This window comes from Calonectris borealis, chromosome 1, assembly GCF_964195595.1.
Source record: "Calonectris borealis chromosome 1, bCalBor7.hap1.2, whole genome shotgun sequence".
Taxonomy (NCBI): Eukaryota; Metazoa; Chordata; class Aves; order Procellariiformes; family Procellariidae; genus Calonectris; species Calonectris borealis.
The window spans coordinates 2,372,074-2,392,111 of NC_134312.1; the positions used below are offsets into that span (position 1 = coordinate 2,372,074).

General features: G+C 47.9%; 1 protein-coding gene across 2 annotated transcripts in view; it reads right to left on the reverse strand.

The window, feature by feature from the left end:
* Positions 1-12,547: 12,547 nt before the first annotated feature.
* EXOC4 (exocyst complex component 4) overlaps positions 12,548-20,038 on the reverse strand; it is a 404,931-nt gene continuing 397,440 nt past the window's right edge. For both annotated transcript variants that reach the window (XM_075142390.1, XM_075142380.1), the window contains one exon: positions 12,548-13,918. In XM_075142390.1, coding sequence (XP_074998491.1) covers positions 13,681-13,918 — 238 coding nt within the window. In that variant the 3' untranslated portion in view covers positions 12,548-13,680. The remainder of the gene's footprint in view (positions 13,919-20,038) is intronic.

Genomic DNA, 20,038 nt, shown 5'->3' on the forward strand with positions numbered 1-20,038 from the left:
TGTTTCAGGGGAAGAAATAAAAATCCTTAATCGTAGCAAACAATTTGGGCCACAAAAAAATGTTTTACAGATACCAATCCACTCTTAATATAAGTCTTAAGCAAAGACGCTAAAAGGTTTTGTGCAAGCATGTTCTGTGGTAAGTTGAGCTGTGCACAGGAACCGCTTGGCTCCAGTCATGCCCTGTGGCAGTGAGTTCCACAAGTTCATTAGCGCAGAGAAAAAAAAAGAAAAGTTATTTGTTTTCCCTCATTTTAGGCATACCCCGTTCCCGGTTCATCATCTACCCTTCTTGCATTGCAGAATAGGGTAAAATGAGAAAGTAAAGCCAGAATACAAAAGAGGGGAGGAAGAGAAGATCTGCCAGGACATCTCCAAATACCGGTCCCTGTGAGATAAACATGGGGAGAGCACTGCTCCTCCTAGTAAAACAATTTAATGTTGGGGACAAGGGATTCCTGTCAACTGCAGTGGCTCTCCAACATGGGTCATGACAGCCAGGTGAGCCTTGAGAGTCTTGTAATTCTGCGTTTCAAAGTCACATAATTGCCTTCTCTGTGTTTGTAAAATGACACCCGTCTTTGACTGCAATGGGTATTGCTTAAAAAAAAAAATAAAAAGAGGCAGATATAAAAACTCCTTATGGACATTATCCACTGACTTTTATCTTTGTGCTTCAGGGAAACATTATGATAACTGCAATAAGGCTATCCCAAATTACCTTCCTTCATTATCTTGCTGGCCATAAATGTTAAAACCCTTAATGAGATTTACTCCTTTTCACTGAGCGCTCCGTGCCTCCTCCCACAGCCCTCTGGGCACAGAGGCTGCCCTGCAAAGGCTCTTCTCCAGATGGTGCATGTCTAGAACTGTGTTCAGGGATGGGCAGCAAAGGCAATGGCTGGAGAGCTCGGGAAAAGATGGAAAATCCTGAAAGAGAAGGAGGGAGCCTATCTGAGAGTATGCATTGGGAGGCTTTTGGATTTGTTGTGATCTAGGAGAGCAATTTTTGAATCATCAGAGCTACAAAGCCAAGTAGGAGCTGCTTGAGGACAGCAGTTGCTTGCTCCCTATAGGGCTGCTGTAGCTGTTTCAGGCTTTCATGGTATCTAGGATATTGTCGTTCTGAAACCCACACCGTTTTATAGTGAACATCTGCAGATTTCACCTTCTGCAAACAGGGAAAGTCACTTTTTGATGTGAACGCTGCACTCCCCGACTGCAGGATTATCAGCGCCTGCTTCCCTCCTGCGCTGGGACTCCCTGTGACCACAGGACACGGCTGTCAGCCACCACGTGCCCCACTGGCAGCCCAATGCCACAGCGCACGCGTGAAACGACTGCTGCCTGTCCCCAACACACAACTGCAGTGTCAAGTCACACATTGGGCTGCAAATGGCAGAGGAGGGCTGAACCCCACCTCACCGGTCAGTCTGCTCTGGCTGCCCGCTGCCATCCCTGTGCAACAAGCACAGAAGCGCCCTCAGCCAGGTGGGCTGAAACACAGAGAGCAAATGCTGAGCCCATACAAACATCCCCAGTGCTCACTGCAAACCTGAAACACCGGCTGCTTCACAGTGCCTTACACCGCACAGACCTCTTCAAAGAGCTTCCTGCATGTAAAACACTGTGTAAAACACAGGGCAGTCTCGCTGTCTCTCTCAACCAGCATGGGGGTTTTCTTACTGTGCCTCCAACGTTTTAAAACAGAGGGCAATTGGGTTACCCCCATAGGAGGTGGGACACCTTTTACCCAACTGAGTTGTGGAACATGTGTCTTTAGCTGGGGCTTGTTCAAAAGACTGTTAAAGGGCTTCAAGCTATCTGCAGTCTGGGCAAGCTTTGTGCTGTGGAAAAGCTATGAGGTTTTAGAGTGAAAAAACCTGCAGAGAACCTTTTATTCTAGATCACAACTTTGGCTGAGTCCGACATCCTGCAACCACGCAAGGAGGAGCACCCCGCCTACCGAGCCAGGTTGCTACTGCCGCCAGAAGCACCAACAGCAGCAGAGCCCTACCAGGACCTGGTACTGCTCCTGTGGCTTCCCTGTCACTCAGCTGATGGCTAAAGGAGACTCGAGGCAGAAGGGGATGACTTGGAGCCTCGTGATTGCTCCGGAGGCTCCGTCATCTGTGGTGGGTGGCAGTGACAGCCACCAAGTGCAGCTACTGCCTGGAAGAACCCCCCTCTCCTGGTTTGTGGGGTGCACGGGGTTGTGTGATAGGACAGAGAATGCTGCAGCCCGTGCAAAGCACAGTGGTAATGTTTGGCTGTGGCTGGGCTTAAATCCTGTCGCGTGCATGTACATATATGCCTTTTTTTTTTTTTTGTCCAGTGCTCTGCCTTTGTAACCTGGAAGCCAGCCAAATACCTCACTATTCCCCAGACTCCATGCGGGCAGGTAAGCATCAACTGAGTGGCGAGCAGATGGGTGGCGTGAAGGCAGCTGAGATGCTTGGATTAGCGTGCAGTAGGTTTACGGGAAGATACTTGCCCGAGCTCTAAGCTCTCCAAGAGGCAAAGGCCACACGTAATCAAATTAATAGCTAGCCGGGCAGCTTGTCTGTGTAAGATGGGGCTGGAGATTTCATGGGAACAGATGATAGAAAAAGGGCAGGTCCAAATACAGTTTACATGGACTGCCATCGAGCTTGGAGCAGAGCCAGCAGGGCTAATGAGTTCTCATCGTGGAAGTATCCCAGAGTTTATTTCCTACCATCTGGAAAATGCCTGCCCTTCCACTGGGATTTGTGATGATTCAGACAGGAGAAGGGATTATTAAAACCTCAGAAACACACTTGTCCTCCCGCCCTGTCTCCTCCCCACCCCATCTGTTTGGCTTGGCGGTGCAGGGACCGGCTGCCTGCTCATACGCTCCGAGATGAAATGGCTCCTTTAAGACCCCTCTCCACGGGGGATGGCAACTGGAGTGAAATTAGCCTTATGTATTTTGGGCTGGAGACAGATTGTTCCTGAATGGGGCCATTAAAAAAAGAAGCAGACTTGGGGAAACAAAATGCCTAGGTGGTATTGGTAATTTTGGTGGACGCAGGAAATATTTGGGATGGTGGAAAATGTCACCCCAGGAACCTCCTCCTTCCAGTGCCACATCCCTGGTCCAGCACAGCACATCCAGCCAGGGGATTACCCAGGACATGTTCTCCTTCCTTAGCAGAAAGGATGAAAAATTGAGCTTTTTTCCTCCATAAATCACATAGTGCAAATTGCATGCTGGCCATCCCAAAGGGTCGAACGCTCTCTTCCTCTGGGAGCCACATCTGTTTTTATGCCTTGCCAAGGATTTGTACACTTCCCTCTGCCTCCTCTTCATCCCTCTGTGCCTCCAGCAGCTATCACATTTTAGCTCCAGCTTCTCCATGGTCCTGAGTGGGTACCATTTCCTGGCAGGATTTGGTGTTCCCATCCCCAAAATGTTACCCTGCCCCCCTGGTTTGCGTCATTACCGTGCTCATCCGTCCGCTCCTGGAAAGCAAGGCTGGACAGGAACGCCGGAGAAGCCATTCACTGGCAGCCACCTGATACCTCCGTGGAGAAGGGTCAAATCTGAGGGGCACTGCACAAAGTTGTGGGTTTGGTTTTGCCTTTGAAGTTGTCAGCGGTGGGGGGGTTTAGCAGTAATTACGTATATGTAAATAATCTTCAAACACCACCCACGAGCTGCTCTTTATTAACACTTCAGCAGGCGTTGGATCCAACTTGAGCCCGTGCGCCATGCAGGGAGCCTTCATCACTCGCAGAGGAAACACGTGCCAGACCATGCTCTTCATCTCATCGCACACGTGGCATTGAGGGGGTGGTGGTGGGTGCTGGAGCACGCGGTGGTCTCGGCCTCCAGGGAAAGGGCCGTGCTTGCATCTTCACGCAGCTCATCTACAAACTGTCTGATTCCTTTGGTGCCTGTCTGCGGTGGTGCATTTCCCACCCCCCCTTCCTCTGGACCACGATACAATCTCAGGAACTTCTGTTAAGCTTTAGCCTTTGTGTACGAGTTGGGTGGTTGAGTGTCCCTTGATCGTACCAGGCACTCTTGCATGGCTAAGGTGGGGAGCGACACCGATCATACCAGGGACACTAGCTACATGATCAAGGTAGGGAACAAGAACAAGAGATAATTCGTCATCTCTGACAGCCCTGAAGCATTCCCTGCCTAGATCATAGCTCAAGTGGAACGATACCATTGTTACCATGAAACAATACCATAATTACTACCTGGACCACCTCGGATAGTAGCCAAAATGGAAATTTACTAATGACTAAAGCCAATCATCTTGCAAACCTATAAACAGTGGTCCCAAGTGGGACCCTTTTGAGCTCTCCTGGACCGCAGCGGGCTGCATCCAGAATCTCCCTCTGAGTGGGAGCCTCTCAGAGTCCGCAAACTCGAATTTGCGATACTCGGAGGATCACCGAGATTCGGGCTGGAACACTCCTCAGGGCTCAACCCTTCGCCCGTTGAGAAACGCCAAAACATTTAACGTGAGTATTTCGCGAGACTCGAGGGGAATTTTTAACAGGTATAAATTATAAATTTAGCTAGCTTTAGGCCTTTATAAACTCATTTAGCTTTGGTACCATATTCATATGCATATATATATATACGTATTGATCGATCTAGATCTTTTTGCGCATTTATCTGTACAATTACTAACAAGTATAATCTGTAGCTCAATTGTTTTAGTATTTGTAGAAGAAAAACTTGACTAACTCCTTTTTGTAGCTACCAAATTGATTAATGCTTTAGTATTGTTGGACTCTAAGTTGCTGCTAAACACCCTTAACCCTTTAGTCATAAACCGTTGCCCAAGTCTGAGACTAAGGGTAGATCCAGCCGCACCTAGGCTCCTCTCTGAGGAGGAGTTTAGAGAGCAAGGGGGTCTACTCTGAACCTTATGACTCAACGGGAGGGTCTTCTTATCCCTTTTGTATTAGACACAAACCGTTGTCCAAGTCTGAGACTATGATTGGGTCCAGTCGGACCTTCTCTGAACCTCGTGACTCAACAGGAGGGTCCCCGTTACCCTTTTATCCTCAATCTCTGTACAAATCACTCCAACACAATTCTGATACGATTTTTCCCTGTGTATACTTAATCCATGTAATGAGTAATAGAGTGAACCTTGCCATCGAATTCCGCTGTCACGTTTCTATAAATTTCTATTAAAGTCACCTTTTGCCAATATCTTTGCCAGTGATTCTTTACGCGGCCTTAAACCACTCATTCATGACACTGTCCTGTTTGGAGATCTTCGTACCAACCCGCCTTGCTCCTCTGCATCTGTTTGCAACCAGCTCTCCCGGCTCACTACATCGCTTTTAGTCAAAATTTGGGGGGGCAAGTTTGCAGCACAGCTGCACAAGGAACCGTTCTGTGGGATGAGCAGGCACGGATGGCTTGGGGGAGGAGAAGAGAAAAGCCATGATTTCATGGTGTCCCAGTGGCCATCCCCGAACATGCAGGCCTGCAGGGTGTGGGGCTTCATATCATAACACAGCAACTTTTGTCCTAGCAGTAGGAGCCCTTACTCACCTGAGTAGCCACTCTGGCCACATTGGGACATTGTACTCATTGTGGCCACTGGATCTATGGAAGGGAGGAAGCATCTGCCCATGTTGCTGCAGAAGATCTGTTAGGTCCCATGTCACCATCTATCTCCATATTTGGCCATCTGTAAGGCATCCCCGACAGTCCCATGTTGTCATCTCTGTGCCCAGACCACTCTTACTCAACCTTTCCCTCCTCCATGTCCTCCACATGGCAGGGGTGACCCCTCTATGGGGGTCGGTGGCTGTGTGCCCATGGATGTCTTGGTGTCCTCCCATCCAACCTCTCTGCATTCGGTAATGCGGACTCTCTTAATCCACTAAAAGGAGGGCAGAGGATGGCACAAGGGGTTGTCTCTGGTTGCCCAGAGCTTTTGGGGTAATTGACTCACATTTAAGGAATCATTACAAACACGGGAGCTGCTCAAAGAATGTCCTTCTTCTGTAATCAGCTGGGAAAGAGCTAATCATGCAGATGAGGGACTTTCACCGTTCCCCTAAATGCCTGGGCTTCTCTTCTGAGTGATTAATGAGCAGCAGCTCAGTATGCGGGCTCAGTTATTCACAGCCTCATCTGACACGTTCCTGCTCTTCATGTGAGAAGGGGGATTTCTGGATGCACCAAGGAGAGATAAATCTTCTAGGCCAGCGTTCGATCAGGGGAAGGAGAATGGCTGTCTGGGAGCCAGGAGGGTAAGAGAAAGGGCAACCCACATCATGGCCAGTCTGCCCCAGTGAAGATCAGTGGTTTGAAGTAGATTCAGCCCCCAAAATACGTCTCAGAGAGCCCTCACTGCACTCAGCTTCTCAAGCTGAAAGCTCAAAGAAGAGGATGGGGTAGTTCAGGCAGGTGAGAAATGACTCCAGCTGTGATAATGAAGGAATACTCGTTAATCTGCTGTTCCCTCATTGCTGAAGAGTCTGATGTGGCACAGAGGGTGAGAGATGTTCCCTCAGACATTCAGTCTCATGTCGCATTTCGAACGGTGCTTGGCTGTGGTGTGAAACGTTCCCCAAATTCTCCTGGCTCTGGAACAGCAAACACTGAACTGAGCATTAGGAAAAAAACCCAAACAAAACCAGAACTGAAGCTCTAAATCAGCAGTTATTACCCTAATAAAACCTTCCCACTATTGACAGAGGGAGCATTTCATACTCGGAAGTGTTAACGGCAAACGCTGGCCTTAAATACATTGATTTACTATTCAATTATAAAAACAATCAGCTCCCAAATACATGCCACACGTGCCCCAAAGCAGATTTATAGGCAGCCCTAGCACTCTGATAGCTCTTTGCACTTGCAAATGCCCCATGCAAATTCACTCGGTGATTCACCAAGAAGCACCAAGCGATAAAAGGACCCAGCTGGATGTAGGGAGGAAGGGGAAACCTGAAATGCTGCCTTGGTGCTCCTGAGTAGGAAGAGAAGCAAGGCGTAAAACAGGTAGCTTGCATGCTGCTCAAATCGTGCTTAACCCAGCTTTGCAGGTCCTAGTTTTCATGGTGATGGGGCAGAGGTGTGAGTCTGTTTGACACCTTCCCTTCAGCTTTCTCCTATGGCTGTGTTATTGCTATTCAGCCTGCTGGGAGCACAGCCGACCTCCCTAAAACAGTTCCCTGCAGCCAGTGGCTTGGGTTTCCTCATTTCCCCTTGATCCTCTTGTGTTTCTTGCTGCACCTCCCTGAGCTTTTCCACTGGGGAGTTGCATGGGAGGTGTGTGTGTGTCACATCAGAGCTGGCTGCCTTGAATTTGGAGAAGTCCATGTGGGGACAGCTGCCAGCACCCTGCGTGAACAAAGCAATAATCTTAAAAGTCTTGGATGAAGGGTCAGAGGGGCTTGGGGAAGCCCCCCCCATCTCTCGTTAGTGCTCTGTCTTTCTGACAGTCTGAGCCCGCTGGGGACTTCGCCCATGAAGGCAAGGTGGCAGTGGACCCCCCTCCTAATGTCTGTCCCAACCCAGAGATGAGATCTCCCTTACTTCAGTCCAACGCCCTGTCTGCACCCAACCCCTCATACCCTAGAAACTCTGCTCTCCTCTGGTCCCTTGCTGCTGGTGGTGGTGGGATGTGCCACCAGCTAGGGGACAAACAAGGCACCGGTGCGGATCGGAGATGCCTTGAAGACTGTCCCTTTGTCTCAGGACAAAGACTCTGACAGCCAGTCCTGCTGGAGAAGCACTGTAGATACCACGGGAGAGCTGATGTCTGGTTTTACAGAGCTGATGGAGTTGGCTGCATTCAGAATCGCGAAGCCGCTGCAACGTTGTGTGTCGCTGCTTGTCACTGCAAGGTGTCTTTAACAGGGCAGCTACCGAGGGAAGGAGAGACCTGCGGAGAGGTAGTTCATCTCCAGACGGTTCCTCTTGCATCTTCCCCTTGACGACCAGGAAAACGCAATCTGTATAATACAAATATCACCAGTTCTCTGTCAGTCTCTCTCGTGGATCCCCTGGATTTTAGTCCCGGTACCGCTCAGCTCAGGTCTGGCCTGCTTGTGCTTGCCCGAGTCCAGCGATGGAGGGGGGACTTCACCAGGAGCGAGAGCGGTAGCTTTGTCTCAGCTGGGTGGCAGAGGCATGAAAAATAACCGTGATATTCACTTAAGGCACTGCAGGCCTTTGGAAGCGCTCAGGGTCGGGATTCAGGCTGCTTCCTATTTCTCTTTTCTTTTCCCCAGACCTGCTTTCACCTCTCCAGTTGTCAGAGCCACAGTGATGGCTGGGGGCCACCGGAGGAGCACACCGAGCTGTAGCAGCGGAAGGAGTGAGTTGTCTGTGCCAAATATATTTCATGCTGCAACTGCGTAGAGGAAATTACAAACACTGAAGTCCAAGGCCCTAACAGTCCAATTTTCTCCACTGATTGCCACTGTGCCTAAGCCTAACAGAGTAAATAATGAACACCGATGCAATGAACTTCGCAATAAATCGCTCCTGATGAATTTCACACAGGTCATCCAAAAGCAAATTTAATGATTATATGCTGGCCGCAGCTACCTAATTTTTTTTTTTCCTGGCTCAGTTGTTAGATCCAATCAGCAAAGAACAGAAAATAAAATAAAATGCCTCATTTCTGAGCACGCTCCCTATTCGATGCAAAAAGCTACAACATGAACTGCAGGGCACAGGCAGCTCCAGCTCGGATTGACAAGACGGCTTTGCCCAGTAATGAGGGAGCAGGGCTGGTGCACCAGGGACCATGGCCTGGAGAGCAACATTTGACTCCCCTGCGTCTCAGCTTCCTTTCGAGTTTATCATCCATCACGGCTGTTTGGAGTGCGAACTCTTCAGGGCAGAACATCCCCTGCTATGCACATACACAGCGGTGGACATCCAGCCTTGCCCGAGGCTCAGGTTGCTACTGTGATATATTGATGTGGGTCACTGGGTATTTAAAGTGCGGTAGGATGAATCCTTGGGTAATAAATTCTTGAAATTAGAGCACAGTCAGATTTGTGGCCAAGGTCTGCAGTGACGGATGGGGTTTGCGTATCGTAGTATGTTTCCACTATGGGAATTAATCCCCAGGAGTAAGGATCATTGCGCAAGTGACCACGCGTGTGACTTCTCCATGTCTCAGCTCAGTAAAATGACTCTCTTTCCCCCCCAAAAAAGCTCCCCGCTTGTCGAAGAGCAATAGAATCAACATTACTGCAATGCTAATTTCCTCTTGGCAGCTCTACCTCGCTCCCTGTCTGAGTGCCCTCCCCTTTATTGCTATCTACCACATTCAAAAAGAAATTTGCAATTATGACTCATGCTAATAAAATAAAAACACAGCCAATAAAAGGCAAAAAGAGAGTCTCAGTGGAACGACTCCTCAGCAAACCTTTCCAGCCGGCGCTGTCTCTGAATGGCCGCGCTCATCACTGTATGGCAGATTATGAGACACCACGATATCCCTGGGGGGCTTATCTATCTATCCATCTATGCGTGTGTGTGTGCATACATATATTTGTATGTATATCTGTCAGGCAGGCAGGTTTATATCATCCTTAATCAAGAGGATGTCAAGAGGGAGGAGGCACTTGGGAGAGGACGAGCTGGTGACGGATACGTAGCTGTGAAAGGAACCAGAGCAATTTGCTTTACCTTCCACTGCTGCTATTGTGTCTGGCGCAGGCTTCAAAATGGTGTGATAATTAAAACCCAGTAAAGATTATGAGGCTGCAAAGAGGAAATTGTGAAACCCTCATGAATTTTTACAGCCCCCATGAAAATACTTCGTTTTGAGGTCTGGAGAAGTATTTCCTTGTCTCTTTAAGCACCAAAGGGCCCCATCCATATAACGATTACTCTCTAAGCGCTGGCAGAGCTGACAGCGTTTCATGTTGCATGAACAAAACCTCTAGGCCTTGCCCATAAACCATTGTGTCCTGCAGGGTCATGTCGGGACTGCAAAACCACTGTAAGCAAGAACTGGTGCAGAGAACGGAACCGGAGATGTTATCTGCGGTCTTGTAAGAAGGTACCAGACTGAGGGCTGGGTCCCTCCTTCAGGGCAGAAGTGGGGTAAGTCGTGCCGTGCATAGCTCCGATCTAAGATAAAGGGGGTTCCTGGGTCTTTGCACAGTTTGCAACACCCTCACGTGGTTTGTTCCCTTTGGGAAACCATCTTCCACTGTAAATGTGTTATAAATGCCCCGGGTTCCACAGGTTGGGATGAAGAAATAGGAAAGGAAGAAGAAAGGAAAAGTAAATGCTGGCAGGGTAGTGTCAGCAAGTTTCCCAAGGCTGGTGCTCTCAGGAGACTTCTGCTTCTGTTGAATCTGTGAGAACTGATAAACCCAGGCCAGCCAGAGCCTGCCAAATCTGCACAAGACCATGAGCACATACGAGCGTCAACAAGGGGCTGCGTGTCTTGGACCATACCCAGGAGGGTGGTGGCTGCTCTATGGGGATGAAGAGTACAGGATTGAGAGAGAGGCCTGGGTGAGACAATGTGCTCTCAAGGGACTTTCCAAACACCTACTTAGAAGCCACTGCTGTGTCAGTCCACCCTCTTCTTCCAACCACCTTTGGGGTTGGCCTCCCAACTCTGGCTCCAGACGGTGTGCGTGTGTGGACGTTGTGAGCGGATAAGCCAGCGTGGTGTCTGAATAGTTATTTACTATTAAACGTAACAGCTTGACTACCCGCAATAACAGCTTAATGAACAAAAAATGTTCCCAAAAGATCTCTCCCCCACCCACTCGATGCCCTATTAGCGAGAGAGGATTTGCAACAAACACCAACACACAAGCCAGACCCCTTCCAAAGGGACTCTCTTTTTCCAGGCAGCTTGGTACCAAAATAGCCCCCTCATTGCTCATATTGTCCAGGTGCTTTGTAAGGAGCGGGTTGCTGCCACGCCATTAGCGCTATCTGGAAACACACATGCAGCGGGAATCTTACTGGGAGATGGTTTAGCAAAGCCCAGCTGCGCTGTGCAGAGCATGGGCCTGCTGATTATTTCGTGCTCTCTCTTGGAAAGCAGCAGGGAGAGTGGGTGATCTAAAACCGACACATGCACACGCAAAACTGGACGCATTGCCTAAGCATGAGCTCTCTGGAGACCTCATGCTTCAAAATCATCATCTTCATTGTATATGTTATACTTCTGAAACACCGGTTGGCAAGAAGACACGGTGCATTCAAAAGCTACCTTTCCGGGGAAAAATATTTAGTAAGGATTTGTTAAGGCTGATGAGGATTCCTTCTGCAGCATCTTCTTGTGATGCAGCAAGAAAGCTTGTGCAGCGTATATCAACGGGTGACTGAAATAAGGTGTTCAGGGTCGGGGTTCCTACATGCCGCGTGCTGCTCGTGCCTTTCTCCGTGCCCTCTGGCAGCCCTCACCCCCTTTGTGCCCTTGGTGTTACCACTGTGATAGACAGAGAGAGTATTAACTTCCCTTGTGAAGGTTTGGAGAGGACCGAGTGTCTGAACGCTTGAGGAGAGAGATGCAAGCTAATTATATACTGTAATTACCTCAATTGCAAAACCTTTTCTTTCCTCCACACCAGGCTCTAGGTAAGTCCCTGTATGCCACTGCCTCTCTTCCACGGTCGTGCCATGGTGTTCTTCTGCCATGCAGTCCAGCAAAGGCCTTCTCACACCTCAGGCCAGTGCACAGACGTGAGCTAGGGCTTTGTATTTATGTCTTGTGGTGGCGTGATGGACAGTGGGAGGTGCAATTCAAAGAAGAGTCTGTAAAATAATTTGCTTTAGAAGCAAACATACTCCCAAGTTTGAAATTTTCTTGATTTCATGCAATCTGCCATGGCACCCGCCAGCACAGCTGCTCGGTGGGCGGAAAATATGGACTGCAAAGCTCGAGATCAGCCATGTGAAGACGGCAGAGCCTCAGATTATTAAGCAATTAAAGATGGAAGGAATAAAAAATAAGTCTGACATTAGGCCACAGCAGCCCAGTCTGAACTCGGAGCTCCTCACACATCACTTGCGTACCTCAAAGGCTCTGAAACCCGTCTCACATGTACCAAGCAGCTGCTTTTCCATCCTCCCATGTCTGGATATGGAATAGCCTGCTTTCCTGCATCTACACTGCAGCGCATCTCGATGTCTGAGCAGGTGAATACAGATCTCGTGTTACCTCAGAAAGACCCCCACATCATTACACGTGTTACCATGATGGTGTTCTCCACCCTCACTCATGCCAATTCATCAAGGAAAGGAAGGAACTCTTGTAGTTAATGGCCAATATCGGCATAAGAAAAACTGGGTTCATGAATAAAATGAGAATAGAAACCAGGAGAAGATTCCTAACAACCAGAACTACTGGTTCTGCTCTTAACACGGAGGTTGAGAAGCTTCTTGTCCAGTTGGCCCGTGGTAGCTGGGGATTAAACTGAATGATTTAGAAGATCACTTCCACACTGATGTAACCTTGGAGGACACCATATGAATTCAGACCTGGAAAGGAATCTTTACAGTACCACAAAAATAACAGTTCTTAAAAAAACCAGGCAAAGCACCAGAGGAGTCTTTGAACATCCTTTAATGTTGCAGTTTCAGGACTGACACACAAGCAGTTACACAGCTCAGAAAGAACCTACCTCAGGATGTGAAACCCAGCTGGGTTGACAATTTACTTGACAAATACAAGTGCAGCGTATTCTCGGTTTGGATAAACTCCTCAGCCTCCATGAATAAGGAACCTTTTACCAGGTGGCTTTATATGGCCAAGGCAGGGCAGAAATGGTGACCTGAGGGTGCCTCAGACTGCAGAGCTGGGATCTGCCCTCCTCCTGCCCTTGCTGATCATCAGTGCTGAGCTACACAAGCCTGCGTGTCCTTCCAGGACATCAAATGACGATTACAAAATATCTTTTGAGCTGGGGACAGAAGATACATTCCGAAAAAGAGAATTAAGTTTTGCTATTACCTTATATTGGCAATTTTCTCCTACATCCACCATCATCCAGTGCAGTATGCGCTGTCGAAACTGATGCCATATGGCTCTGTGATAATGAAAAAGTGGAAGTGGAAACAAATGGTCCCATGTTACCTCCCACTACGAGAACTGGCTTATCACTATCCGAAGGAATAAGCAACCAGATCTCTTTGCAGTGGAAACAGCAGAAAACTTCATGCATCTACAACTGCCACCGAGAATAGCGCTGGCAGAGCTGAAACAGGCTTGAAGCAGCAACGCTGTTGGAATGGCTTCGAAACCATCAAGATCTCACATGTCACCAACACTGTCATGGTGCTGTTTACTTCAGCGTGGTCTGAACTTCCACTGAAGGCTCGGACCTAACCCAGCGTGAAATCTTCTCTTTTCCCACCCCGCCAGATAGCAGCTTGCCTTACATCTCAAGGCAAAGCAGCAGCAACAGAGCAAAGCCAAATATCCCACCCAAATCTCTGCCAGGATGCCTGTTCCTGCAGTGCAATCACTCTTGGGAGAACACGTTAAGGAAGCGTTACGTGATTACACATCAAAACCCCCAAAACAACCCCAAAACCAAATCTCAAATGGCATTTCCCTTCTCACTCGTACAATGCCACCCAGAAGATAGGCGCTTTTGCCTTTGATTATAACAGAAACGCAGAGGCTTGGACCTGCAACCTGACAGCCCCTGCTGCTCAGTGAATACGAGCCACAGAGCAGATCACACGGTGGTGATTTTCTTGTCCTTGGTGGCCTGTTTGATAGCAGCCTGCTCACAAATGATCTCCTTCAACCGCTGCAACCTCATGTTCTGCGTGGTTTGGTCTCCCACACCCGTCTGGCTCCGGTGCAGTAAGTTCAGGGCGTAGATGTATTCCAGCTCTGTGTACTTCACCCCTTGATCCACCACGAGGTTTAAAAGCTCGTCTGCTGTGTTGTAGAGCATCTCATAATACTGCCTGAAAAGCAAGCAAAAAAAAAACCCCACTCTGGTGAACAGTGACACTTGATGCTCCAGACCTTTATTTCTGTAGAACACCATCAACTGTTGGTTGATACTTTTTCTTTTATATGCTGAGTACTTTTATTCAGCAGTGCCACGAGCAGAGAAGGCTGCTGCACAAAGGTGCTGTACAAAGAGAGCACAAACATATTCCTGTTGAACATCAGGAGATGCCAAGATGCGCAGGGGAGCGAATCTCACGAATCTGCTCCCCACACTCTTCCATAAAACTAAAACACAAACTATGGGGAACTGAGGGCTCCTCTTTCCTAGTAGTTACCATCAGCCGAGGTGTCACGGGTATCCAGCAGGTAGAAAGCAGTATATAGATGCAGGTGCATAAAGATGTATATACATGGTGATGTACAGATGTGTATCGAGTCACTCAGCCTGCAAGAACAGGAGTCTTCTGGAAAGGAAAGGAATCACAGGGGTAGTGGAAGCGGAGTTTTTTGTCCCTAATGAACCCCTCTTGCAGAGAGATGCTAATAGGGAGCACGGGAAGAGCTCCAAGCCCAAAACTCCAGAGACCTCCAAGGCTACTGAGACACATAGTTGGAGAGAAAAAATATTAAATAATGCAAAATAAAATTTGAGCCAGGAGCCGAGGTGCCTCTTTTAATAAGTAAAAGATCATCTGAAGAGAAGGCATAATATAGAGGCTGCAGTACAGCCTGGTTTCAATTAATGTAAAGTGGCATTAGTGAAAGAATGGATTTCCAAGGAAGGGAATTTAAGCAAGTACTTACTGGAAGGGAAAATGTGTGACGGGCCAAGGAAGCAGTGGGGCAATTCTGACAGCTGCCAATCCAACCGCTGCAGAAAAAATGGGCTGGGACTGGGCGTGGGACTGGATTATTTGCCCTGACTCCACAGCCCAGGTGGAAGAGGAGAAACCAGTGACAGGTGCCGGGGTCCTCTGAGACTGTTTCTTTCCCTCCTTCCTTTACAGCACAAACAGATTAAGGTTTGAAACCGGGAGAAGAGCCTGTGACTCTTGGAAAGCACTGCCTAGAGGTCATGCAGCAGAAGGGGAATCGGGATCTAGTGCCCCTTAGATAGCGCTTCTGTGAATTTCTGGCACGGCCTTTCCAATTCACAGAGCTGCGCTCTGTGCCTCAGTTTCCCCATCTGTACCAAGGGGTGAGATCTGGTGTCAGGGCTCTGTGGTCTAGATATCACCAAAACAAAGCATCCTGAATAGAGGGAGCTGTGAAAATATAAGGCTTTAAAAAGCTTTTTTAGGTAGAGGGGCTCCCAATCCTAGGCAGACCCTTCAAGGTCAGGGATAAGGGGAAGGTTCTCACATACGACCCCACTGCCGCAAGCTCCAGCAAGTGGTGAGGCTTGGCTGTGGGTTTAGGTCTGTTTGGGGTATCAAAAACAATAAAAGTGGTGCATGGATGGAAAGTAACCCTTTTTCTAGAGGAGTTGGTTAACTTTATAGCTTCATACAGATGTTATGTACCCTTGTAAAGAAACAAGGATCTGAAAAGCTCCGGGAAGGAGAATTGAAAAGACCCCTGTCTGTCTGCATGCATCAGATGGCAGCGAGGACTTGTTTCAGCCGAGTACCCAGCACTTCTTTGGCTGAAGAGCAAAGCAAGACAGAAACGGGCTGGAAGAGCTGCAGAGGAGGTCCCTGCTTGACTCCTCCACCCTTCCGCAGGAGGACAAGGGCAAGCTGCAGTCTAATCCTTAGGTCTTGGTGGAATAAATTATTTAAAACCCAAGAGCAGGGAAAAGTTATCACCTCCCTCCCTTTCTCTCCTCTTTGAATGCATTAAAATAGCAATCAGGGCAAACATGGCAAAGCTGCATATTAAATTTCTCTTGTTCTTTACTTTGCAGGCTCTCAGGTCTGGCTTAGCTGTGCCTTTGTGGAGCATCCAGCGTGCCGCCAGACTGCAAATCACTGCAGCAACGACTGTAACCAGCTGTAGCAAAACCACACGTTTGGAGTGTCTCGGGTCTCGCCTCTGCTAGCGTGGCCAGGCTGCTGGGCTTGAGAGCTCTGCATTTTTATCTCCTCTGCCTCCTTCAAGACATCTCCTGTGACCTGAGGATTTGCTCCTGTGGTTGAAAATCTGCACCAATTCAACTGGTGTCAGGGGCCGGCTGAGATCAGGTGGGAGGAAGGGCTCGCGGCTGGGGGAAGAGGACTCCAAGATCATCGACTCGGAGAACAAGGACTGACAGGATTTGGGTTGTGCGGTCAAAAGAAGGGAGCGTGTGTGAGCCGGGGAGGATACATGTAGAAGGCACAAGACACAAATAAAAAATAGCTTCTGGGGATGAATGATAAGCTGAAAAAACAACCAAGCTGTTAGGCTCCCCACATTTGAGATACAGGCTATGAAACTCCTGGAGCTGACGGAGGACCAGTTCACCCGCACCACAGCCTGCCCGAGGGGACTTCGAGGTGGGCTCTGCTACAAGGACACGTTGTTCCCTGAGAAGCAGGGGGTAAACGTGGCGGACAACTGTCTCAATGAGAATATTTCCCTTGGAAAAGAAAGGGAAACCACGCAAGCCGCTTGAGAACAGGCTTGGTGACAGAACCCCCGACTTACTACGTGATAAAAGAGGACGTTTGTGCAGCTCAAAAGGCAGGTGGATCGGTAAGGATGGGGGAGACCTTGCACATCCCTGTATCGCTGCTATTTGCAGACGGCATTTGGGTAATCCAAGCTACAAACTCATCAGGTTTAGGTAACATGGAGTCACCCTGCGTCAGCTACTGATTTAGGTTCCCGTGCCTATGATGGGGAACCCAACAGCACAGTTTGTGGTCCCCCAGAAGCTGCTGTGCCACCACCTGATGTGATACGATTTACTGCTATGCTCCCCTCAACATCCACATCTCTTCTTCACTCAGACTGTGATGCTGAACGAGGCCAGTGTTTGACACAGGAATTGAAAATACCGATGTGGCTCAGACAAGAAGCATTTTGCAAGGCTGATCTGGTCCCCTGCAGAGCCACAGCATCGAATCTTAGCTTTTGATAAAACATCAACAGCAGAAGCCACAAAAGCTTGGGAGGATATTCCTCAGTACTGGATTAAGGGAGGGGGAGACTAAACCCAACCTTATCTCCAATCACGGGAACGGATTTTGCAGTTTAATTGCTAACGATGCTAACAGTGTAGTCCTGGCACAAGGACAAAGCCCAGCACTCTCCCGAGACACGCACGGAGAACTCCCTGAGAACCCCTCGGTACGGAAAAAGAAGACTTGGCTCAGGAGCACATCACGGTAAGGCCTGTGTGTCCAATCCACCTCCTGCCACGCTGATGGATATTCTTTAAATCTTGGCTCCTCTTGCAGGTAGACGCATAAAACCCAAAAACCAGCAGATCTCATGCAGTTCCAGAAGCGGCGATGCAGTGGCCGGCGACAGAGGCACAGCAGAGGCTGGCTCGGACTCGTCCTCTCTGGTAACACTGGCACTACTGCAAACTCCCTCCCAGCCAGAAAAACACAGCTCATTCTTCAGCTGCAGCACTTAAGGGGACATCTGGATACAGGCAGGGGTTGATAAAGCCCTGTGGGTCAGTGGTCTAAGGCTGGGTCTCCTGAGTTTTCATTTCAGCTCCCCTCTTTAGCTATAATTAGTAACGTTTGTGCTTGAATTGTGCTTGGCATAATTAAATAGTTGTATCTGGGGCCTTGCAGAAACTAAGATCCCAAATTCGAATGGCAGCTACCTACCAGTCGGCTCTGTAGCATCCTTCTGGCACCTGGATGTGTGGCTCATTCACGGAGTGCCCAGAAGCTGCTGTCAGCCTTAATGTTTTAGAAGGTCTGGGTATTTATCAAGATGCCTCAATACACAGTCAGAAATCTAATATACGGTTAACTTTTGAGAGTATTGGCAATATCTCAAGTACAGTTATACGCACAACGTGTAGAAAAAACCAGTAAGGTTGCCAAGGTAAACACTAAGATTTAGGAAACATTGATCACCTTCAGGGAATTTATGCTGAGCAGATGTGAAATGAGATTTTTACCTTTGCCAGCTCTGGCTGGGTTTTGAACAAAATAACAGAGAGGATACCTTGGATGGGACGATCTCTGAGAGATGGCAAGTCTTTGCTCCAAAGCGTAGGAGCTCATGGCCTTCCCAACGTGACAGAGGACCTTAAAAGAAGGCGGCGCAAGACCTGAAGCTGTTCTGTCTGCAGCCCAGACCGATCACCGGACAAGCTCAGCAATGCAAGCCCATCTTGACCCCATGTACGCTGCCTTCCTTTTTAGCCTGTCCCAAATCTTGGATTACTGAAGAATTCTGCACCTAATAAACACAGGATTCATCTGTCACTTTTTTCAGGATCAGATTATTTTTTAATTAAAAATCTCCTACAAAATAAAAAAGAGAGCAAGCGAGACTGTACGAGTGAGCAAAAGGTATGCATTTTTAATTGGGTGCAATTAAAAAACTGCCGCTTTGGCATGGCATTGCCTTCGGCCAAACCCTATTTGCATGAATAATTATTCACTCCATTATGAAGTCTGCTCAACTTTGCCTCCCTTGTCTTTGAAAGTATTAATAAATATTGATCAGACATACTCCTGTTTGCCTTTGCCCAAGCAGCTCTGATGGACTCATCTTCTGATGTTATCAAATAATGAAATATGAAAGAGTGAGTGGAATGAGCCTCTTGTTCTGTGATTTTTTATTTAGGCTCTTTATTTTACTCTCAGAAGTGTATTTGTCCCTGCCATTATAAACGCTCTTTTGATTGTCAAGAGGAGGTTGAGAAGAGCAAGTTGGTAAGGGATGGGGGAAATAAATGGATGACAGGTGAGGGAAATCTCTATTCAGTGAAATGCTGGCAAACTGCTTTGTTTTTTTAAAGTGGAGATTTAAAGCCAGAGAGAAGAATTAATATTTATCAAAAGCTGATCCTATCATCTGACAAATAGGTTAATAAATAATAATAGCAGATTAGCATACCTAACCAAAAAGCAGATTTAGCTTCCCAAGCCTTCCGTCGGCTTCCACGTGAGCACGGCTAAGCACACGCAAGCTGATTGACCCTACCCAGATCATCTCTCCGGGCAGTAAGATCCTCCCAGTGCTCAGCGGTGAGGTATTTGGGGTCAGAAGAGAACAGACCGAAGCTGAACTCACGAATCTTTACTCACCTGAGTACGAAGTCAGGAATGCGGCTGATGGGAACAAAGTGACCTGGGTGACTCATCAGGGAAATCTTTTTGTTTGTACGCTTACTCGCACAGTCTTTATTTATTTGTATCACACTGAAAAGCATAGATGGGGCTTGTGGGGTTGACCTGATACTGCAGATTTTTTCCACATAAACGTGGTACAGGTTCTTCCAGAGCATCTCTCCCGATTTGCTATGGAAGTACCAACAATCGCTGCTTTACAAGGGGAAGGAAACATTAATCTGGCTCCAAGCCTTTAGCTCTTTAGGATGGTAAATACCTGGCCAAACTCTCCACTTACGTTCCGCTTCAGTGTTGATGGCCATATTTTGGGGGAGTGAGGAGTGAAGGACTGTCTAAGGTGTCCAAAGTCCTTACTATCCTGCTTATACAGGATGATGAACTAGTTTTGATGGCTTGTATGACAAAGATTTGATCTTTTTTAAAAAATAAAATCCATCCTTACAATGCTCCTTCATGTGATTATCTCACATCCCCGCAAGTCAACCAACCTAGACATCTGTGACCTGTTCCTCTGACTGTTGGCGATGGGATTGGGTTCAAAGTTTCTGAACTAACCCTTGAATTCTTTGGGCATTTTTTTAGGACAAACACATACCTTAGAGCAAATAATGCCTAATCCAAAGCCCAAATGCAATTGTACTCTTTCTGCTCACTTCAGCAGGCTGGAATTGGCCCAGGAAGATCTACCATCATCTGAAGAACATCTTTCTACTAAGAGCAGATAGGGAAGGATAAATATCACTGGTGGAAATGAGTGAAAGAAAAAACATCTCACGGGCAAACCAAAACTGAAGAAGCCAATTAACACACAAAACAGTTTTTTTTTTTTTTTAAATAGCAGTTTTAAAACAAAACATCAAGTTGCCAACAATGAACACATTT